General features: G+C 52.4%; 6 protein-coding genes across 6 annotated transcripts; 4 read left to right on the top strand and 2 right to left on the bottom strand.

Annotated features, from left to right (window-relative positions):
• Positions 1–6001: 6001 nt before the first annotated feature.
• Positions 6002–7117, top strand: IUM83_17198 (putative EndonucleaseReverse transcriptase; the record flags this gene model as incomplete). The annotated part of the gene is made up of 1 exon (XM_067942131.1): positions 6002–7117. One exon carries the CDS (start codon positions 6002–6004, stop codon positions 7115–7117), a length of 1116 nt encoding a protein of 371 aa, XP_067790871.1.
• Positions 7118–9393: 2276 nt separating this feature from the next.
• IUM83_17197 (crn1-like protein) lies at positions 9394–9966 on the top strand (the record flags this gene model as incomplete). The annotated part of the gene is made up of 1 exon (XM_067942130.1): positions 9394–9966. One exon carries the CDS (start codon positions 9394–9396, stop codon positions 9964–9966), a length of 573 nt encoding a protein of 190 aa, XP_067790919.1.
• Positions 9967–11463: 1497 nt separating this feature from the next.
• On the bottom strand, positions 11464–13908 carry IUM83_17196 (DNA mismatch repair protein Msh2; the record flags this gene model as incomplete). Its single annotated transcript, XM_067942129.1, has 1 exon — positions 11464–13908. One exon carries the CDS (start codon positions 13906–13908, stop codon positions 11464–11466), a length of 2445 nt encoding a protein of 814 aa, XP_067790926.1.
• A 198-nt stretch (positions 13909–14106) lies between these two features.
• On the top strand, positions 14107–15179 carry IUM83_17195 (Lysine-specific demethylase 8; the record flags this gene model as incomplete). Its single annotated transcript, XM_067942128.1, has 3 exons — positions 14107–14805; positions 14884–15027; positions 15111–15179. The coding sequence occupies 3 exons, from the start codon at positions 14107–14109 to the stop codon at positions 15177–15179; spliced, it is 912 nt and encodes a 303-aa protein (XP_067790874.1).
• Positions 15180–15728: 549 nt separating this feature from the next.
• IUM83_17194 (uncharacterized protein) lies at positions 15729–16662 on the bottom strand (the record flags this gene model as incomplete). Its single annotated transcript, XM_067942127.1, has 4 exons — positions 15729–16066; positions 16146–16262; positions 16340–16490; positions 16573–16662. 4 exons carry the CDS (start codon positions 16660–16662, stop codon positions 15729–15731), a joined length of 696 nt encoding a protein of 231 aa, XP_067790873.1.
• A 2637-nt stretch (positions 16663–19299) lies between these two features.
• Positions 19300–23243, top strand: IUM83_17193 (Glycine cleavage system H protein; the record flags this gene model as incomplete). Its single annotated transcript, XM_067942126.1, has 4 exons — positions 19300–20479; positions 20866–21047; positions 22200–22413; positions 22675–23243. The coding sequence occupies 4 exons, from the start codon at positions 19300–19302 to the stop codon at positions 23241–23243; spliced, it is 2145 nt and encodes a 714-aa protein (XP_067790927.1).
• Between the last annotated feature and the right edge of the window lie 242 nt (positions 23244–23485).

The following is a 23485-nucleotide window of genomic DNA, read 5'->3' as shown; positions in this document are numbered from 1 at the left end:
TCCCCTAAATCTGTCATGGAAAATCGCTTTTGCAGGGCTGATTTCAGCTCACTGACGAGGGCTGGAGTTGGCGCAATGATCAAAAGGTCATCAACGTACACTGCAATGTAGCAAGCGACACCGTCAACCGTGCGTTTGAATACACAGCTGTCCTTTATGAGCTTTTGGAACCCGATACTCTCTAGGAAGGCAGACAACGTTTTGTACCAGACACGGGGAGCTTGTTTCAACCCGTACAAGCTCTTCAGGAGTTTGCACACTAAGTGTTCCTTACCCGGGATTTTGAAACCTTCCGGTTGAGCCATGTATATCTCCTCCTCGAGCAATCCGTTAAGAAACGCCGTCTTTACATCCGTCTGGTGAATTTCAAGATCGAGCAATGCTGCGATTGTGAGAAGGAGTCTGAGTACCTCCATCCTGATAACAGGTGAGAAAATCTCGTTGTAATCGATGCCATGTTCCTGAAGGGAACCTTTGATCACTAGACGCGCTTTAAAGCGGTCAATTTCGCCTGTGCCGGTATACTTTACAACAAAGACCCATCGGCAGATTAAAATCTTCCTTCCTTTCGGAGGGGGTACCAGCACCCATGTTTTGTTTTCCATGTGGGATTTGTATTCCGATTTGGCTGCTTTATGCCACCGATTAGCGTGAGTCGACTTCATTGCCGCTCGATACGTGGTGGGCTCTGTCACATACCGAATAGCTAGTAATGTGTACAGTAATTTCCATCGCTGCTCTTGCTCCTGTAAATCTTCCTCTGCGTTGAGGGTTACATCCGCGTCGGTCGAGCCGAGTCGGGGTTTCTTAGGCGTAGGAGCTGATGGAGGATCATTTGTCGTCTCCGCGCAAAACGTGTATTGCGAGCGTTTAAGAGCCTCCCTGAGTGGGGCAGTGTAGGCAGCGCTGCAGCAGGTGTCATTGCAGGTAGGGGTGCGAGACGTTCCGTTCACATATTTAGCTGTTGCTCTTGTGATGATTGCTCAGGGTTTGTAAGGTTCGCTAAACGAAGGAATTCGTCCTCTTTGAAAACCACATCGCGACTGTAGACAATAACATGGGTATTCACGTCCATGAGGCGGTATCCTTTTTTGTGTTCAGGTAGACCGAGGTACATGCATAGGTGGGTACGTGCGTCAAGTTTATCACGGTATTGTTCCGTGATGTGCACGTAAGCACTGCATCCGAAAACTTTGATGTAATCCATGGATGGTATGCGGTTGTACCATAGATCGTAAGGCGTACGGCCATTTGTCTTTGAGCTCGGTGTCATATTGATCAGAGTGGTCACATGACAGACGCACTCCGCCCATAGTTGCTTGGGTAGGTTGCCATCAAGCAAGAGGGCTCGAACGCGCTCCATGATGATTCGGTTGCGTCGTTCGGCTACACCGTTCTGTTGAGGAGTGTATGCATTCGTAAATTGCGCGTGTGTTCCGTATTTCAGGAAGATTTGGCGCCCGAGTTTTTCATACTCCTTTGCATTGTCAGCCTGCAGATGTTGGATATCACAGTTCTCATCAGGTCGGTGATACATGTACTCAAGGACATGAACATCGCGCCTGAAAATGTTCAGGGATTTCTTCCTGAAGTCATCATAGCACCATAGAGTTCGCTTCGGTTTGTGATCGGATACGTGAACATGTACCGAGAGAAGTCATCAATAAAGATGAGAAAGTAACGACGTCTAGTAAGACTGGGGATAGGCATGGGACCACAAATATCTGTATGCACTTTTTCCAAAGTATGTTTGGCACGTTCAACAATTCTAATAGAATTAAATGGAGAGCGGTGAGACTTCGCTAACGTGCATGCAGTACAGAAGAACTGCGCACGTGGGTCGACAGATGCATCGTTGTCTAGTCCACGAATGGCTTGGCTCCTAGATAGATCATGCAATATGCGAACGTTAGGATGCCCGAGTCGTTTGTGTAGAAGCAGATTGGATCGTTGCTTACCTGAGTGGGCGATAAGAGCCTCGTGTTTCATCACAGATTTGGCCTGGAATTGGTACAGATCAGCATGGGTTGCCATCATTGCCTTGATCTTGAATTTTGCATCGGTCTGCACGGCGCACAGCTTGCGATCAAAGCTGAAGCGAAAATCGTCCTTCAAAGCCGCCGGAACCGAGAGTAAGCTGAATTTCAGCTCAGGAGCGTCCAGCACGTCATGGAGGGTAAGCGTCCTCTTGGTGCCTTTGGAGTCAATGACTTCCAGCTCCAATTTGCCAATTCCTTCGATGGGGATTTCGTTCTTCCCACCAACGGTGATTGAACCGTCGCTCGCGGTGATGGTCGAGACCCACTGGGATTCATGCGTAACGTGACGCGTACATCCAGAGTCGATCATCCAGGTGGGTTCGGGGCACACAGTAGCTTGGGCAGTCAGGCTGATGGTGGGTTTAACAGTCGCCACTACAGCAATGAGACCAATTTCGCGGCGCTCTTGGTTGTATACCTTGCGTTCGTTGCCGGAATCTCGCTTGTCATTGTCCTTGCCGGATCGGTTATCACGTCGGTCCTTGTTGCCACGGCTGCCGTTGTTGTGTCCACGACTGGAGTTCTTGTTGTTGCGGTAGGGATGGCTGCGATTCGAGTCGCCTCCCTTGAATGTGAAGTTCGCAGGGAGCACCGTTCCCGCTTTCACACGTCCTTCGCGAAGATCCTTCTGCAGTGAGCGGCACTGGCGAATGTTGTGGCGTGGTCGCTCACAGTACGAGCACACACCAGGCGAAGAGTGGCCTCCAGGATGTAACTTGGGTGTAGCGACAAGAGCTCGTTCATTCTTGGTCGCTTGGCTCTCCGGCGTGCCTTTGACTAGCGTGTAGCGCTCTTCAGCTTGAATCTCGTGTACCTTTTGTTCGATGTTGGTCTTCAGTTCTCCATACGGGATATACTTCCGCCGACCCTTCCAAACACGGAGATCATCCTTCCATGACTTGGGTAACGCGTGGAACAGGTAGATAGACTTCTGTCCTTCCGTCATCACCGATTCGGTGGCTTCCGATGTAGCATTCATCGCGTTTTCCAGCTTGAGAAAGAAATCGTCAAGATCTCCTCCTCCTCGTACTTGAGTTCCATGAGGTAGTGCTGGATGAAGTATGGATCGCCATGAAAGGCGGCACCTTCGTACTTCGCACAGATCGCTTGGAAGATCTCGTAGGAAGTCTTGAGATCCTTCACGAGACGCACATGGGTGTGGTCCATGGTTTTCATCAAAAATGCCTTCGTCTTCGCCTCTTGGAGGCGTCGCTCGCGGGGATTGAGCGGTTTCGGCTTCGTACGAGCCTCGCGCTTGGAAGCACGGTTCGCATCACTGCGGTTGAAGGGACGGATGACGGGTAATTTCTTCGTCTTCGTCGTCGTGTCGCTATCTCCGGATCCTTCGTCAGAGCCGGACGGAGGTTTCAGTTCGTCGTCGCTGTCCTCGTAGTCCACAGCCTCAGAATCGATCTCCTCAGCAGACTTGGTCTTCGGCGAGTCGTCTACGTCGTACATGTCGCTCCCGCTGTCTTCGCTCTCTTCCTCGGATACACCATCGAAGTCGGGCTTTGTCACGAATCCGAGCAGGTGTTTGCCGTCGAGGGCTGCGCACACGCGGGTCTTCCAGACATCGAAATTCTCTGCGTCGTTGAGACGCGGGAAGTCGTCGCTTGAGGCTTGGCTAGAGCTCATAACCTGTTGAGGTGAGCGGATGGGAGCAGATGGGAAAGGAGACTTGATTGAGAGAGGGAGAAAGAAAGAGTAGATTGAGATGTTAGTGGGTGAGAATCTAGTGGCCTCGTACACTCTAGCGTACACTATAGTATAGTTAAATCCAGTAAAATCAGGTATGATCATCTTAGAGAGGGTTCAAGTACCTCGGGGACAGTGTACCACGATAGGAAGAGGCACTATCTTTAACAACAACAAATACGAGGTCTCTGCGCAGAACCGGGCCCACCACCAATAGCAAAGCCAGAGGCATTTCCATTTTTGGTGGGTTGGGGTGACGCCCTCCCGGAGCGCTGACGGGCTTGATGCTCGCCGGTCGCTTTAAGGCAGTGCTTTCGAGCATTTGCCAGTCTCTAACAAGTCTATCCCTCACATCTACTCCCACAACACCCTCCCCGAGATCTCTCTCCCCCCGCCTCCTTCGCTTAGGTACGTTCAATGTGAACTCCATTGGTTCAGAGCGCAAGAAGCTCGACACGCTTCCTGCAGACCTCGCGGCGCACCGCGTCGACAATGCTGCCCTCCAAGAGACGAAGATATGCACCGACGCCACGCAGTCCATCGGTAACTACTCTCTGATCACCCTGAAATGCACTAACCCCCACTACGGCGTCGGCTCTGTGGTGGCGCCTCACCTGCGCCGCTACGTCACCAGCGCGTGGGCTGTCTCCGACCGCATCGGTGTCCTCCAGCTACGGCTCCGAAGCGGACGCATGAACATCATCAACGCATACGCCCCACACATGGGCCGCAGCATCGAGGAAGCCGACCGCTTCTACGCTGACCTCGCTACGACACACAACAAGCTCCCCCGGCGCGACCTCACCTTTGTTCTCGGCGACTTCAACGCCAAACTGGGCCAACCTCGCGACGGCGAGCACTTCGTAGGCAACTGGGCCCGCGGATATCGCAACCGCAATGGGCACTTACTCGCTGCTTTCTGTGAATTACATGGAGTAACTGCAACTAACACTTTCTTCCGCAAGCGTGCCAAGAATCTTACAACGTGGACGCAACGACGCGTCGGACACTGCATCTACAATCAAATCGACTACGTGCTCAGTCCGGCGTCCATCCTCAAGCTCTGCACGAATGCCCACGCATGGGGCGGTACCCTCACTAACTCCGACCACAAGCTAGTGACTGCTGACTTCAATCTTCGCGACGTCCCCAGACGTCACTTCCAGACCCACGTCGCCCGCGACGAGGAAACACGCCTCGCACGCAGCCGACTCTACTACGACGAAGACGCCCGCACCGATTACCAACGCCGCCTCGCCGCTGCACTCCAAGACGACGCCGAGACCCTGAGCACCGCTTCGCCCCAAGACCGCTGGAACCGCATTCTCCGCCACGCCTACACGTCCGCCGAAGATTCCGTCGGCTACCAGCCGGCTATCAGCAAAGGTCGCTTCGCCGACCCGCAGTTAAAAACACTCTCCTACCTCCAGCAGCAGCTACGCCTTGAAATCTACAACAACATCAGTGCTGACGTTCGTCAGCTGCGCAAGACTCGGAACGAAATCCTCCATGCCATCAGAACCCGCTACCTCGAACTAGCGAACCAAGCCCTCGACCACCAAGCAGAAGTGATCGAGTCACTCAGTACATCGGGTCGCGTCTACGAAGCTACACGTGCACTTTTTGGCAAGCCGAGCCCCCGCCAACACATTCGAGACAAACAAGGTAAACTAGTTCTATCTACTAACCGAGCTAACCACCTAGTGCGAGAGCACTTTCGCTCTCTCTTTGTTGACTCATCCCGAGAAGTAATCCACCCCGACTCGGAGCACCGACCGCTGCAGCTACCGATTGACCCGGCCGAGCTCGAACGCGCCTTCCGTCGGCTCAAGAACGGCCGCGCCGCCGGCCCAGACGCCGTATCAGCCGAACTACTCAAGTATGGCGCTGATGCTCTCGCCCAACCGCTCGCTGAGCTCATCAATCAAGGATTCGCCACAGGTCAACATATCCGGCTTGGTGCCGGCCTACTGATTGGTCTGCCCAAGCCAAACAAGCCTCGCGGCGAGTGCTCCAGCCTCCGTCCAATCGTACTGCTCAATTGCGTTCGAAAAGCACTATCGGTCGTGGTGCTTCGCCGGATCGCCGGCAACGTTGCAGGGTATCTCTCGCCACATCAGAGCGGCTTCCGCCCCGGTCGCAGCACCGCCGATGCTGTCTGGGCCCACCGCTGGATCGCTGCACGTGTCCAACGCTATCGCGAGGTATATCATATCCTCGGCATCGACCTGTCGCGGGCCTTCGACACCATCGACCGGGCCAAGCTCATGGACGTGCTCCGCAGTTTCCTCGACGACGACGAAGTGCGCCTAATCCAGCTCCTGCTCGCGGACACAACGCTGTCGCTCCGATCTGGATCGACCACGCTGAACCCGTTCACAAGCAACCTCGGCACACCCCAGGGCGACTCACTTTCTCCTGTTCTGTTCATTGTCTACCTAGAAGCTGCCCTACGCGATCTCGCCGACTCCCTCGACGTTGGCCGTGCATTCCTCGACGATATGATCGTCTACGCAGACGACGCCGACTTCGTGTGCCGCACCGTCGAAGCCACCGCCTTTATCCAAGACCAAGCCCCAGCGATCTTGGCTCGCTGGTCGCTGGCCATGAACTCGTCGAAGACCGAGCTGACGACGGTAGCTCGCGCATCAACACGTACTCCTACTCGTCACGTCCGCGCCCAAGAGGAAGCATGGCGCAACACCAAGAAACTCGGTTCGCTTCTGGGTGATGCCGAAGACGTCTCGCGCCGTAAACAGCTCGCCCGTGCTGCCCTCAACCGAATGTGGACATTATGGCTGCGAACCTCGCAGACTTCCGAGCGCACCAGAGTTCGCCTGTACAACAGCTACGTTTTGCCGATTTTGCTATACAACTGCGGTACGTGGGCGCTTACGAAGGGGGACGTGCTCGGCCTTGAGAGCTTTCATCGCCGACAACTTCGCCAAGTACTCGGCGTCCGCTACCCTCGGCGGATCTCCAACGCAGCGCTCTACAAGCGCTGTAACGCTCGACCTCTGCGCTACCGCATCACCAAGGCACGATGGGTACTCTTTGGACAGGTTCTTCGCGGCTCGGATCGCAACCCAGCGTTCATGCAAATGGCTCGCTACTTCGACAGCTCTACTGAAGGTGGCTGGCGAGGACGCCCCCGCACCACGCTACCAACGATCTTGGATCAAGACCTTCGCAATACCAAGCGAGGACACCGGCTCCGCACCAAAACTGACCTTCTCACGCTTCGTACCCAAGCGCAAAACACGACCGAGTGGAAGAAACTCGTGGGAGACATAATCGCATGGATGCCGTGTGAGGACGACTTGACGTATGCGGATACTACCCTATGCCGGAGACTAGCTACTTTACACCTAGGCTCCCAGTAAGACCGATTGACGCGAAGACGTAATACAACAACAACAACAACAGAGGCATTTCCATAATCTCAAAATTGATGTCCCATCCCACTCTTATTTTAGTCTCTAAAATGATGTCCTCAAACTGTATTTGCTTTAACTATGGTGGGTAGTCTGCTCCCTGTAAGCTGCGACACAATTACGGCTGTTTTGGGGGAGCACTGAAGGCTCAGAGGCAGTCTTCCCTCCCACTGAAGCTTCACTTTGGCCACGTGAGGAGGCTTGAACGTGCTGCCTCCTGTATCCTGAATGCACAAGTCCATCGACCCCTGCACGCTTAAGAACGCGGCATTAATTGTCGATGGCGGCAGCTCCCAGTACGCTGTTGTAACGGCATCAATGAGCTCATCAAAGGTGCGAGGTGCTCGCAGACGTTGGCGGGCTTGTATGGCTGTGAATATACCTAGTAGGAGAATTGGCGGAGCTGGACGCTTGGTTGGAGGAGGAAGGGCGACATCTGCGATTTGCCGCCCTGTCCCAGCTCTTAAATCACCTCCGTGGCCATTCATTTCGTCACTCTGCTGTCAAAACTAACCGTGCTGAGTAAATAAGCGCACGGTTCAAACCGTGAGAATGCGCCGCGTCGTATTTGCCAAACCGCGCTGCAAACGACGAAAAATTGACAGAACGCGCATGTGTTCTACAACAATGGGACATCAATTTTGAGACGGAGTAGTACAGTAGAAAACTGCTGCTCTGGATTTTAATCCAGAGTTGTTGGGAACCCTTCCCAATTTTGAAATGATAGCACCACAACAGATTTATATCTGCATTAAACTGTTGCAATCATTTTACACCAAAACTGAATGTTGCTTCTACCTCGATACACATCCAACACAATGATGGTCACGAAACACACTCACAAGAGCAACAACCAGAAATACCTACAATATTGCATACTAGAATATTACATATTACTTAGCTCAAGCTCACAGTCCTGTCGTATTGAAGTTAGTTTGGTGCAACGATAGCACGCGGAGCTAACGGGCGCATGCTTTCTCTCCCATCCAACGTGAACTCGCTCACTTTCGTTTTTGCAAAAAGCACACAGGACAAGACCTACTCTCACCGCTGTGGTGATGCTACAACGCATTCGAGAGCTTCGCGCGCAGGAGGACCAAGCACTTGACTGCACAATGTTGACCAGCTTCGTGTTCAAGCGACAAATCCCGTCGAGGGAAATCATTCTCCAGTTCGAGCTACGATGAGTCTTTACGGCAAAGCGTTGTATGCGCGTGGAGTGCACTATCAATACCGGTCCTTTTAGCAGCGGAAGGCTTGCGCTTACGGTCCTTCCTAGCCCCCACTACTGTAGCTCGCCTCTCCTCCGCATGTTTCAGGCATGCATCACGGCGGACCTAAACCACGCTTCTTCCGATGGAAGCACGCGAAGGCTCAAAGCAAAGACAATCCATCTTCTGAAGAGGCTGCCAAGTTTTGTTTTGCTTACCACAAAAATGAGGGTCAAGCCCAATTACCGTAAATCACAGAAAGAATACTTTGGGTGCAGCTTGTTTGGCTCTCTTGTTACCATTAGTTGTAAAGGAAAATATACATGCTTTATGTTAAGATTTAGCTGGTAACTTTCAAAAGCTGGAAAGCGTTCTGCAGCTTCCCTACTCAATGGTTTCAGCTGTCCAATTCAGGAGAAGCGAATTGTAAACCTCGTTGTCTTGCAGTCGACTGATGTGCTCTTGAAAAAGGTGGTTATTGGGCTATCGTTGGTCCTGTCCGAGGTGGCTGAACATGTAGTCTATCTTGCGCACCGAGTCCTGCTGCTCGTTCACCATAGCACGTGTGGACTGAGGCGGTATCCCATATGAGGCCAATCTTTTGTCCTGGAGAAATACTGACCAGGAAGCCGACAGACTTTTTGCCGAATGCTATTGTAATGCTATTTTGGGCTTCTAACATTAGGTAGGTAAAACGATAAAATGCATCAAATATTATGTTAGCAAGCGATTGGAAACTGTTTTCTTTGTGCTAAGAAATAGCTATCAAACGAAACCAAATGCTCGAAAATTTGGTTTTGGCATTTTATTTGCTACGCATTCTGTCAGTGAGGTGATATAGTCATCACCTAAATTTAAATGTAAAATTTGAAAAAATGACTTGCAAAATCCAGAGCTTCCCGTGCAAAGCGCGGCGTTGTTTAGAATTTTTGAATTCATATTTCAAAATAAACGGATGGGTTTGACGACAAACAAAACAACAGGTTGGACACTTTTCGCTCCACAAGAGGAAAGATGGTGAGGCTGGTCTGCGCGATTGTCGGGTCGGAAGGGACGGATTCCATCGACATCGCCAGCTCTGACGTGGTGTCCAACCTGAGGATTCTGATCAAGGATCGGTATGCCAACACGTTGGAGAAGATCGACGCTCCCCACTTGAAACTTTTCCTGGCGACGAAGAACGGCGCGTGGCTGCCATGCGATGACCCAATGGCGCTGAAATTGGAGAGGGGGCAGGTCGACGCAGACATCAAGCAGGCAGTCAGTGGAGACCCATTGAACGCCGCGTGGACAATTGATGACGTGCTAGTAGCCAACAACATGACTAGTCGCGCTCCAAAGTCGACACAAATCCACATACTGGTGAAAGTGCCCGAGAGCTTCTCATTAACCAAGCGGGTTCGTCTGGGAGAAGTCGAGGATGTGCCGCAGATTAATATTCACGGTGTGGACTTCGTGACTCTTCCTGCTGTGCTGCTGGAGAAATGTGGGTTGGAAAGGAGTGACTTAATGCTGTACTGCCGTGATCAAGTGCACGAGCTGTGGGACTTTTTGGAGGTGGAGGTGATAAAGAAGAATAACAGATGATACATCGTGGGGCCTCCTGGTACCGGCAAGTCTGCGTGCACGGTAAGCTATCGCGCTTCGTTGGATCCCAAAAAATGGAACGTAACTTGGCTCCATTTGGGAACGAATGAGGTCACGTGTTTTTCCCTGGGATTGAGACAGCATTGGTTTGTCGACGATCTAGCAACGTTTGAGTTGCCTCGTGTTGCCAACAAAAGGCTTCTGTTGTGCGTGGATGGGCGAAAAAGCACCCCTCAGCGCAATAGTTTCTTGACTCGGGTTTTTGCGTATCTCGAGAGCGATGAGCGACTAGTGGTGTGTTCTGCGATGTCTACACGAGGGAAGAGAAACGCCCAGGATGACAAAATGTCCAGGATCGTATTTTTCCACATGCATTCGTGGACGAAAGCCGAATATTCTCGAGCCATAGAATGCCCGGATTTTTATGATACGGTCGCGGCTAAGTTTGACGCAACCAGTCGGTGTGACGTGAATAACGAAGACGTTCAAGAGCAGAATGCAGACGAAAGAAGAATTACGCCCTCGACTTGAAGTTCAGTTATGCTGGTGGATCGTGCCGGTTCATGTTTCAATTCTCGACGTCGGAAGTGATAGCAGCTCTGGCAAGTGCGATAAATTCTGTCCAGGACAAGACAGCTAATTAAGTACAGCAGTGGCGCTGTTCACTCGGAAACAATCAACAAACTCTATGGATGGAACGCCACCAGGAACTGGGTGGTGAGCGTTTCCCCGTGAGCCCGTACGTGGCCTCTGTGTTTGCAAAAGTCAGTGGAGTGCAGACTATTGCGGACTTAGCGAGGCGTCTTAATACGTCCAAGAATCCAACTCTGGCTGGCCATATCTTAGAATGGATGTTCTTGGCATCCGTCCCACGGTACGCGGTGCAGTTAGCCGGGAACCAGGGAGAGAAAGATGTTTTGCCGCAAGCGAACGTCCTCAGTTTCGATCCAAAAAAGCGCTTTAAAAGGTTGCCCGATGGAAGCATCAAAGGAGATGGTTGTTGGTTACAACCTGTCGCGTGGAACCAAGGAGGCTACGACGCGGTGTATTTCGTGAAGGCTGAAGGGAAAGTTACATTTACCCAGGTGACTCGGTCCAACAAGCACGATTTCAAGATGCGCTATTTTAGCGAGGTACTACTAAAACTACGCGCTGCTGGAATGGTAATTTCAAACGTGTTGGTGTATTTTGTAACCACGAAGGAGCAGCTGCTGAATTTCAAGGTGGATAACGTCGAAGATCGTGGCGTGTTGGAAGAGCACGATAGCAGTTGGACCCGTCCAGATGAAGACCACGTTAAAACGCGCGCGTTTTTCGCGCCTTCCGTCTACCGGTATTTAATAGCTTCATTTCTTCCCATCGTCTGGCTGTGGCCAAAAACACGATTAGGATTCTGTCACAGTTAAACCAGAAATTTGTTGTCTATCGAATACTGTAGTGCTTCGAAGTAGGAAGAGTTGTCGTGTCATCGAGTTTATTACTTAGAAGTATTTGATCTTATTGAGGAATAAGCTCGCGGACGGCGGCAAGCGCCTCCGCTGGCGCCATTTTGTCTAGAGGAAGGGACACAAACAAGGACAGAAACCCCTTGTTCAATGCGACCTTCTTCGTTGGGGATTGCCCATTCTCAGGAAGCGAGGCGTCTGCTGCAGACCTTTTGGTGGACGTCTCCTGACTGCCCACAGCACGCTCGAAGCCCTCAAGTTCCTGGCTCTTTCGACGAGCGCACTCAATCACTGATGCAGGGAAACCCGCCATGGATGCTACGTGGACACCGAAACTCTCCATGCAAGGCCCGTCGCGCACTTGGTACACCATCGTGATCTCGCGTTCGCTGGCCACTGCTGTGACGTGCTTGTTCGCAAAACCCAATGGGTGTTCCTGCTTCAAAGCTGTCAACTCGTGGAAGTGCGTTGCAAAGAGGCACATGGAACGCGCGTTCGTGAGCAGATACTCCGAGATAGCCCAGGCCAGGCCAAAACCATCGTACGTGGAGGTACCGCGGCCTAGTTCATCGATAATCACCAACGAACGCTCTGTGGCTTTGTGTAGAATGGCGGACGCCTCCAGCATTTCCAGCATGAAAGTTGAAACACCCCGTTGCTGCAGGTCACCGGCACCAACACGCACCAACAGCTTGTCGAACACTGGCAACCGCGCGACTTCCGCAGGCACGAAGCTCCCGATCTGCGCCATCACTGCAATGGTACCCAGCTGACGGATGTAGGTACTCTTGCCACCCATGTTAGGCCCCGTAACTAGCTGGAATCGTGACTTCTCCCGCTCAAAACTGTAGTCGTTTGGAATGAAGTCGACACTGTCTTGCAGCTCCACACATGGGTGGCGGGCGCTCGTGAGCACGATGCAGTCGCCGTTTTGCTCCAGAGTAGGACGACAGTAACCCGATCCAGCATGGCACGCCGCATGAGCGAAACCGAGTAGCACGTCCAGCTCTGCTAGAGTAGACGTTGCAGCTTCGAGAACAGGTACGTACGTGCTGGCAACGTCGATTGCCGCACTCAGCAAGTGGGCTTGACGCTCCTCGTATTCGCCACGCACGCGACGGTAATCGGTGGCCAGAGCCTTTAACTTAGTCGTCGTGAATTGCACGCCGCTCACTAGCACCTGGCAAATGTGCACGTACGGCAACTTGGACAACCGAGACTCCTCCTTCTTGTTCACAACACGGAACGCGAACCCGCGCACCTTGTCCTTCTCGCACTTGATCTCTCCGCCAATCGTGTCGAGTGCGTTGCGATGCTCCTCTTCAATGTCCGCGAGGATTCCATCCCATTCTTCACGCAGCGCCTGCAGATCCTTATCGTGCTTAGCATTCACCACAAGCGTCGGGCGGCTATCCAGGTCGACAACCTCCGTCACAAGTTCCGTATACCCTTGCAAGTCTGCGAGCATTTTCTCCAGCGGCGCCGCAAACTTCTCCTTCACCAGACTTGCCAGCGCTTCGTCTCCACCGGCCGTAGTCTCCTTCAATAGCTTCTGCACACGAGGCATGGCGCCAACGGCAGCGTCGTACACACTAACCAGATCCGTGATCTTCGCGTGCTTCTTGCGCTCCAGACTGACCGCCAGTCGCCCCAAGTCCGGCAGCGCCTTCATGCACTCGTCCAGCAGCTCCATCCTCAGCGAGGAATCGTCCACAAAGAGCTGTACGAGGCTCTGCCTTGTCTCGATCTGCTTGACGTCCAGCAGAGGCTGACGGATCCAGCGCTCCAGCAGGCGGCGGCCCATGGGCGTCTTGCCTCGGTTCAAGATCTCCAGCACGCTGCCGCCGAACCTCGTCGCGCCGGCGGTCGCAGCGCTCGGCTCCGGCAGCAGGTTGAGCGACCAGACGGCGGCGCTGTCGAGCTGCATGGCCGACGAGAGGTTGCCCTCCTGCAGCGTGTAGCAGCCGAAGGCGTCGGCGTCGGCCATGACGCCCAGCGCGTCGATGAGGCAGGCCAGACTCCCGGCCGCCAGCTTGTTCGCCAGCGCGTCCTGGTACTCGGCCATGGCGCTGGCGCCCAGCAGCCTGGCCACGTTGGTCTCGACGCCGCTGACGTCCTGGAACAGCTGCTTCTTCATGTAGACGCGCGCCACGTCGAGCGTCTGCAGCAGCGCGTGCAGCTTCTTGCTGTCCCCCACGGCCTGCGACTGCTCCAGCTCCGCCGACAGGTAGCACGTGGCGGGCGCCAGCTGCACCAGCAGCGACTCCAGGTTGGCCAGCTCGCTCGAGTCCGAGAAGCGGAAGAGCAGCAGCTCCCACTGCTTGGTGTCCTCGCCGGCGCGGCCCTTGACGCACGACGCGCGCGCGCGCGGACGGCGCACGGCCACGGCCACCTGCTTCAGGTGCTTCTCGTTGCGGATCTGCAGCGCCACCTCCGCCTGCGCCTCCTCCAGCGCCTCGGGCGCCGAGTCGTCGTCTGAGCGCTCGCGGTCGGCCATGCTGTTCACTACTCTGCTGTGCTCTGTGCGCGGCAAATTCAAGAGTGATGGTCGTCTGAGCGCGCCAAAAGTGCGCACTCAGTTCGCGCGCTTTCCGATGTCCGGATGGATATGTCTCGTTTCGACGGTTGATCATACAAACGGCAAGTGAATTGAAGTTCGACCCTCTTTGCCCCGGACACTTTCGAATTTGCAGCAATGGCCACGGACTGGAGGGCGGAGTACGCGAAGGCGGCGGCGCTGCAGGAGACCGACGACGTCTCCGAGGCTGCCTCCTCCGTGCAGCAGCCGCAGAAGACCCCGGAGGACGGCGTGCTGGCGTTCGTGGACCTGCTGCTCGCCCAGGAGGGCGGCGAGTGGTGGGTCAAGCTCCAGCGGCAGGCTAAGCGTGCCGCCAAGCAGAGTGATGGTCACGAGGTTGAACTGCTGCCCGACGAGGACAAGAAGCGGCTCAGGGCGATGAAGAAGCGGCTGGCGGCTGTGGCCAAGGAGCTGCTGTTGGAGCTGTCGGCGCTGAACGCCTCCGTGAGCAGCAAAGACGCGCCGCGCGCAGCCAAAGTGCGCGTGCTGCAGCTGCAGCTCGTGTTGCGCATGCTGAGCTACGGCACGCTGGCCAGGAAGAAGAAGGAGCAGAGGAAGACGCTGAAGAAGGAGATCCGAGGCCTGCTGGACCGCGTGGCATTGTTGCTGGACGCGGCCAACCCGCCGTCGCTGGCGGACGAAGACGCGGACGAGCGCTCGCCGTTCCAGGAGTTCCTGCAGGAGCAACTGGCCCCCAGACTGAAGATGCTGCTGCCGGAGCTGGTGCAGTATTTGCTGAGAGCCTACGAGCTGGAGGAGGAGGAGGACGCCAATGATGAGCCGGAGAACGAGGCTACTACCGCCATGCTGCCTCCGGTGAGTGGATGCGTGGTCTTTGGTTGAGTGCTGCGATGTGTTTACTGATGGTGTTGAGCCGGTTATGGTGTCGTGCAGTTGTTGCCAACAGTCAAGCCACCGCAGCCCCCTGACGAGTTGCCGACGTCTGCGGCTACGGGCAAAGGGAGCATCTTGTCGGCTTTGCGTCAAGAACGACCTGCAAAGCGCACTCTCCAAGATGCAACTGGGCTGTTCAAGGAGGTTCAGCTACCTCAGCAATTGCAGCGACAGCAATCGCAATCACGACCGCGGAAGTCGAGACGGGTGTCTAAAAACCAGAGCAGCGCAAGCAAAAGCCGCAGCGACAAAAGTGGTCAGGATTCGCTGCTTCGCGCGGCAGCAGCTGGGACTAAGTCGACACACAACCCGAGGACACTAGATTTCGCGGGCATGACAGCCCTCGAAAAGGCACGCATTGCGTCAAGCGCGCGGAAGCCTGGCGATTCCGAATTGCTGCGTCGCGCCGCCATAACTTCCGGCGCTAAGGGACCTACAGCCCCTCTACTCCACCGTGCCACGTCGGAGCGCTCCCACTTCAACGGGCGCCAAGCAGGGGGAGGAATAAGGTCGTCGCCTGGTGCTGCTGTTCACGCTACAGGAACAACTGCAGCAGGCAGTAACCAGTCTCCACCATTGCGTCGTGCAGCGACCACTTCGTCAGTGGTCATGCGAACGCCAGATAGACCGCAGCGATCAGCTGCACGAACTACTAGGAGGGTTTTGGTGGAAGCATCGCCTCCTCTCCGTCGGCCGAGCGGAACTGCAGTCACTGCGCCTCGACTTCTTCAGCCCAAGTCCTCACGAACAGGATCCACCCCTCCTCCCCTGTTCCGGTGAGGCATGTTCAAAGCAAAACTAATAGACAACCAAAACTAATCAATTCTACGTTGCCACTCATTCCACTAGCTGTCGCTGTCACTGTCACTGCCATACGCCACCAATCCAAGTGCCGCAGTATTCGGCTTCTCCTTTTTCTCCACAGGAGTCTCACTCGAGGCCTTTGCAACAATCTTTTGCTTCTTCTTCACCGACTCCTCCTTCGACATATCGGACGACTCTACACTCTTTGGGGCAGCTTTACGAGGCTCCTCCTTATCAGCCTTTCGCTTGGCGCGCACCACCACCACCGGAGCCTTCTTCTTGCTCGCAGTCTTGCTATCGTCCTTCGCTGGATACTTCTGCAATTGCTGAGGCGTAAGTGCTGCACCAGCAGCAGCTTTCGGGGCTCCTCGTGCCACCACTACATACACATCCACAGAACGCATCAGCTACCAGTCCAATGCTGTCGCCAGCAAAATAGGGCCGTCTTCCGTCCTCACAGAATTGGGCGAGGTCCTCCTCGTGCTGTGCTTGGCGCTTCCGCTCCGAGTCCTCCTTCCTGCTCTCCAGGTCCTTAATGTACTCGAACTCCTCCTCGTCCAGTCCTTTCGGAGGGGCTATTGGTAAGAACCAGAGTGAGTGAATAGCTTGTCGTAAATGGCACCCCCTCCCAGCCCCCGCAGTCTATGCCCACCGAACGGGTTGTTCTTCTCCTTCCACTCGCTGTCCTTCTGCTCCCGGCGCTCCTGCAGCTGTTCGTACAGCGGCTTGTAGCCTGCCGCGTCCTCTGCTCGCGGGGCGGGCGCCTCTGTCACGCGCTTCTCCTCCACGTTGTCACCGAAGAGCTGCGAGCCACAGACCACGGGTTGCAGCGTCAATGCGGGTTATTCCGGCGAGTTGCCAGCAAGGAAGGAGATTATGGCGCACCCCATCGGAGGAAGTGAGCACAGACGTGGAGACGAAGCCCGCCAGAGACGCCCTCGGCACGCCGGAGCCGCTGCTGCCTCGAGCTTCCATCACTTGTGACTGCAATTATTGTAAGTAAATGTTTTTATAAATATTTGAATTGTTAAAATATAAATAGTGCTATTACAGTTATTGTTGCCTCCAAAAACGTTTTATTTACGTTTCAAAATTAAAATTAGACGAATTAAGTTGCTTAAATTAATATTACCAATTACCTACACTAATGATGTTCACATCAGGAATGTAGACACACACACTATGCATGTACCTACGTGTCGAAATAGCCGATGACGGCGAAGATAACCGACCATATTGGGCTATCATATGGGCAGCACGTAGATAAAAAAAAATAGCCTTCCCTCGTCGAATATCTCCTCTCCAATCTCGAATATCAGCAAAGCTATTGTTGACCCACGCCAATTTGTCTACATGTACTGCAGCCCCAAGACAGTACGTGTAACGTATCAAGCGTACCGTACGGTGAAATCCTTAATTTTGGCTTGCTTGTTTGTTAGGGTAACAACATCCGCCATAAAAAGCCGAACCCGATGACGTTGCGAGTCGTTCTGCCACAGGAGCAGCAGGTTTTTCTCCGTAGTTCAAGGGTTGGCACAGGGAGCTGTTTTCTCGCAAGTGGCTGGCTACCTTGCAACTGCCAGTAGTAGTACTGTAGTAAACGTGGCCCCGCGTTCATTACGCTAGTTAAGAGTCAACTTATTGAGCCTCCTGGTTCGCATACATCGGATCTCTCTCTCTTCTGCTAGCTTGCAAGTGCTCGAGAATTTGAAGTAGTTCACCTGTTGGGTTGGTGGGCTCCGTCTGAGTCAGACTCTGACCCTCTCATATTTACACATAATTGTATTAATATAAGATACATTTCTCAATTTGATAAGCGTTCAATATAATAGGTAAATATTTACTTAAATTGGCGTTTCGTCTGGTCATTCTTCTTCAGCATTTCGACTCTTACACGCCTTACAGCTACCAGGCAACAGTATTTTTGTCATGGTACGCAGCTTTCATACTGGAGCTGCGAGTTCTTCGAGTGGCCTAAACCGGTGGAGCTTGAGTTTGGTGGATGCAAGACTGCTGCGAATACCTTCGCAATGCATCGCACATGTGCATGTACAGAAGTACCATAGGTACGGAGGAAGATGCGGCGGATGGCGGTAGGATTTGAGAGCGAATCGAACCGACTACCATTCAAACTCTATGACTGAGATCCGGAGCACCGAATTTCCATTGTAATAGGGCACCGCCGTTACAGAGTGCCCACAAACAAAGTAAGGACGTGAAATACAAGAGTAGAGATCGGGGCACAACCCTAATATTTTCATCCTGGTCAATATGTTATCATTTTATTTTCATTTCTAGGTTGAGGTTGTATTGAGTACTTTGTAAGGTAACGACAATATGATATCAATTCTGAACATTTGCTTGAACCATCAAGTAATGTTTGCGCATTTAATGTCCGTCCAAACGCCCTCTTTTGGTTTGGTTCGTTTACGAGCCCTGCAATAGTGCTGTGTTTGGTCTTTGATTGGGTTTGATTGTTTGTTTTCATTTAGCACTGCTTTTCTTGGATCTTGGTGAATGTTTGTAATCCGTGTCGTGCTTACATCATCCCGTTGAAGCTTTTTATGGATTTTGGTCGTTTATATGCTGATATTTCACCAAACAACAACAGTTATAAAATAATTATGAGATAACTATGAGGCAGGAAGGATGCCACTGTTTTTGTAAATGTGCAAAATATATATCCGTCTGTCCTTTGACAAAGGATTGCCCAGTCGTTCGAGCTCCCGGTGCTATGAGTCCCACGGTGGGATCCTTGCATACACATGCACTGTATGGATGTATTTGTCACACCCAGATAACTGTACATGTACCAGATGGCATGGTATTGTGCTTTGCAAACGTTTTATCGTTTTCACTTGGCGCTTTTCTCCAATTATAATAAAACGAGGTCGATTTCATAAAACAAGGTCCATAAAAAGGATGGTTTGATCTATTTAGACAGGCTAATAAATCGAGCTGCATTAGAGCTAGCGATCGATCTCCTTGTCGATTAGATTATAACGAAGTCGGTCTAAGGTAAAACGATCCTTTTTTGTGTTTTGAAAACGCAAATCGAGATTGCTCATGTTAACGACTCATTTTAATGCAGTTATTTGTGGAGCGGTCGACCTCGATCTACGCCATTAAACTGGGCGATATTTTATCTGCAAAGGTTCAATATCAAGTGAGTCAGCGATGGCGTTTCTGTTGCAGCGTCCGAAGACTTGTGAGCCCATCATCATATGGATGAATAACATCATCTCTCCGACCTCACTGATCTTTTGTATGGCGTTTTTTCGTGAATATTGACCAATGCTTTGCATTGATTCTGTTTCCACCAATCCACTCGAGACATAGCTCGTACTTTTTACCAATAAAAGCTCAGTATCAGACAGAGGTCGGAACCCCCTTAACTCCGACGTATCGGGTCGGAAGCAAGCCTCAGATATGTATTTCTGTATAGAGAAGGCCGCCCAGCCACATATCATTTAGATATCACCTCCCTCTCCGACCCATTACGATGAGTCTCAACGATCTCAAGCCCGCCAACACCAAGCGCGCGCGTTCGACCGCACTAAATGCGTTCGCTTCCTCTCGAGCGAAGGGACCAGCCTCGAGCACGTTGGCGCCATGATCTTTGCCGAACCGAGCCGCGCAAGCGCCATCATCCTGACGATAATGGACAAGTTTGGCGTTTATCTTGCTTTCCACGCTGGCTCGAAGGGGCAGTATCTGTCACGGCACTCCGTGGCACAGTACTACCGACAGGTGAAGTGCTGGCTGCTCGATAAATATCCCGTCCCAGGTGGTGCTGTTGCAAGGAAGCTGCTAAGTATGGGTCGCACTCTGGAGCAGCAGTGTATTAAGCGCGAAAGCGGTAGTTTCGTGAAGAAGGCGGTGGCATGCACCAAGACCGACTTGCAAAAGATGGAGGGATACCTGTATTCAACAGCTAGCTGCGCAGAGGACTACCAACATGCTGCATTGCTATGCTTGCTCTGGTACCTGTTTGGCCGCGCTTCGGACTTGACCTTCGTCCGCAAACAGCAGCTCCCCATCGGTGCTGGAGGGGTTTTCTTCATCCGCTTCATTCGGATTAAGACGTCTGATGAGCAAGCGCTGTCGCTTTTCCCCGACGCTGACTTCCGGTCGTGTCCGTTGCTGGCTCTTGCACTTGCGCTGGCATCTCAGGAAGCTCCATCGACTGCGCTGTTGAGCCATCTTCCAGCGCTAACGGCCCACGTGCCAGTTGAGCTGACTGTATCTGTCCCCCTCCTGGAGATGCTTGAGGGCTGCGACGACCAAACTCCTTCAAGTGCACCAGCTCAGTCGAATTCATCCAGGGCACCATCACCTCTTGGGATCCACGCTCAAGTTAATCGTCTCCTCGATCGAGTAGCGGGTCCAGCTGGAGTGGAAGAACCGCTGAGCTCGCACTCCTTTTGCCGAGGAGGAGCTCAGCATGCAAACGCTTGCTCGGACTTGACAGCGCAGTGGATCTTCGACCGCGGAGCCTGGAACATGACTACGACAAACAAGGCATTTGCATACGTCTTTAATACACCGAAGGAGGATCACCAAGTTGCGAAGGTGCTCAGTGATATGGCACCAAAGCAAACCTCTGTACTGCCGACGCTGGAAGCCTTCGACTCGACTACGCAAGATCAGATCCATGAAGTCAGCCATAAAATATTCAGTGCAAGCCACTCACTGGGAAATCCGGCCTTCAACATCAGCGCTGCTGTGCGAGAAGTGCTGACTGCGACACTGATCCTTCACTATCCGTCGCTGTTAACGATTAACCCACGCGGTAAAGTAGTCGCGAAGATTGAGCACTGCGCCAAGGAATCCGGAGTGACGACGACCAACCTGCTCACTTGGTCACAACAGCTCGCAAGATCATCAAACCAAGCAAACGGAGTCACTGAAGACATGATCGAAGGAAGTAAAGGAGCGAAAGCTGCATTCGATCATCAAACGGCCTTGATTGAACGATTAATCGAGCTAAATCGACAACTGGAAGCACGCGTAAACTCGTTAGAATCTGCAAACGACAGTAAAAAAGACGATATAATCGCACGACGAGGTGAGCAAGGATCATAGCGACTACGAGAAGAAGAAACTAACGTCCCCAGAAGCGCAGACGCCGTTCAAAGCTGCAACCGCTAACCGACACCTGGTTTGCGTGGTATGCAGGAGATCCGCGCGACTGGAGATGCTTGAGGGCTGCGACGACCAAACAGCTTGTGGCCTTCTTGAAGCTCTTTATCGAAGATGGATACGTGCTCGACGAATCATCACCCAGCTACAAGGACGATGTTCGTCAGCTTGGGGAGTTAGCATCAGGCAAGGTCATGGCGTTCTTGCGGCTGCGAAACGTACCCTCATCAGGATCCTGCGCTGTGCTGAAAGCGCTTCGGCAGCTGCATCACGAATGAAGCCTGATCGTTCTCATCGGAGACTATCGGAAGCACCTTGCCATCGGAAGGGTTGTAGATCCTGCACCAGTACACCATCTAAACACACTCAAACAAGTCCCATAGTCCAACACAATAGCACAGCCATTGTTCCTCGTGTTAGTTGTTCTTGCTTCCGTTGATGCCGCTTGCGTGGAGGTCTGCATCGTTCATTCAATCTTAGAAATTTTACCGATGGGTGGAATCGAACCACCTTCATCCCTTTCGGGAGCTCTTCCATTGAGCTACATCGGTGGGGTTAGACAACAACATCGCAGGGTACTTTACACTGGAGTGCTCGACGGGGAATTAACGACCACAGTTCTTCGTGGAAGCGACAACCCTCTTAGGTGCACCGATGCGCGGCACAACCCCCTCAATTCACCCTCCCGGGTGGTCAATCGAGCACTGAGTGCGCAGGGCAAACGGCGCAGTCAAACTTACGTGTGCACCACTCATTTGTTAGGTTATTTACGCGCGTAATTACCTGCAGTCATCCTATTTACGAAAACCTTCCCAAATTAGTTCGATATAAAGTTCTGTGATATGGTCGGATTCTGGTCGGAGTTGCATTCACGGTCGGAGACGTGATGATATCGTTTTGACTCAAACTGTGTACTGTGCTACTGTACCCCTCACTATCACCTCGTGGTTTCGGGTACGTTTGCGATAGTGATTACACAGGTATCAAATCAAGGAGGAGCTTTCTGGTAGCTGCACTATACTTATCTTGTTCAAACGCTAGCAGAAATTGCAGGGTATTGAAACGTAGCGGTGGTCATTTTGATGGGACGTCTGTAATAGTACGAGTGGTACTGTATTGTGAAGATATAGTACTTATAATATACATAGTATAAGTTCTGTACACGTAATCTGTAAGGCGAGTACAGTAGGTACAGTACACTACGAAGTAATCTAGTCTACACACAAAGTTCAAAGCTCTGCCAAGGACTCATTGGCAACGGAGGTTCAACGAAGAGCGACATGTCAACCTACGTTACATTTCCAAATTTTCCAGCAAAGTGGCAAATGCGCTTTTATCAGCTATTCACATTGGCGGCGGTACTCTCGCAGGCCTCAGCAGCACCCAAAACTACCGCCAAGACCCGGTTGAATGGCTGGTACAAGTGCTCTGACTACACCTTCTCCGATGAAGGTAGCTCAAGTGGACATGACTCGGAGTGTGCTACGTTCAATGCGCCTCTGTGTTACCCCGGCATTTGCGAGACGCCACAGTTCGCCGACCGGATGATCGACATCTTCGTAAAGCGGATGGTGGCCACCAATGGTAATCCCAAAACCGCTACGAATGTCTGGTTCCTACAGGGGGGACCAGGATATTCCTCCTCTTCCTGTAAGTAAATATCCTGAGGTTTACCTCTCGGTTCCTGTCGTGCACGCTCCGCCATTTACTAATTTTATTGTGGTGTGGCTTTCGATTCCAGTGGAATCATCGATGCTTGATTTGTACACTTACCTCGATGGGACTGTAAATGTGTACACGATGGACTATCGTGGAACCGGCGCAGCACATTTCTGGACTGCGTAGCAGCGCAAGCTACTACCACCGGTTCTCCAAGCGGTAGAGATATCGATCTATCGGAAGTTCCCGCCTGTGCTCAAGAACTAGAAAACGAGTACGGCAGTCTTGCCTCGTTCTCGACGACAAGTGCCGCCACAGATTTGGTGAGCTTCATCTCGAAGTACACAAACGGCGCCAGTACCATTGTGTACGGCACCAGCTATGGAACGGTGCTGGTGGAACGTCTGATCCACCTGAACCCTCCGTACGTTACCGGATACGTTTTGGACGGCATCGCGACTTCGTCCGGGTCATCCGCGGACAAGTTTATGTCTGCGTCTTTTAACAATGCAGTTCACGGTGTCGTAATGTCGACTCAGCTCGATTCAAGTGAAGGTTGGACGCCGACTTGCGGCACGAAGATTCTGGCTTCGTTTGTCACTAACAAAGGCAGCCTGAAAGGTCTGGACAAGTCGTGTATTGAAGGAATGCCTGCGTTCAATCTGACGGTCCCAATCGAGTACCAGGCCGGCTACTTTAGCACCGACGATGTGTATGACGGTGCCTTAAACTCAAGTTTGAGTTATTCCGAGTAGGCATTACTTTGCCTTGAGTTGTTTTCTACATAGCGCATCGATCGCGCTATGCTAGTCACACACTGCGACAATCATTCAGTACTGGTACGTTCGATTAGTTGAATGATTCCACAATACAATCGGGTGCACATTTTAAAACAGTCACTTTTTAATTTAGAACTAACGGATAATGCCAAATAGAGTACTTTTCCAAATAGTATACCTAGACCAAATTGTGTACCGTTTTGGCGGTACTCAAATAA

The sequence above is a fragment of the Phytophthora cinnamomi genome (genome assembly GCF_018691715.1).
Source record: "Phytophthora cinnamomi strain GKB4 chromosome Unknown Contig43, whole genome shotgun sequence".
NCBI classification, from domain to species: Eukaryota; Oomycota; class Peronosporomycetes; order Peronosporales; family Peronosporaceae; genus Phytophthora; species Phytophthora cinnamomi.
The sequence above is the reverse complement of the archived record's forward strand: the minus strand, read 5'-3'. Positions and strand labels throughout refer to the sequence as shown.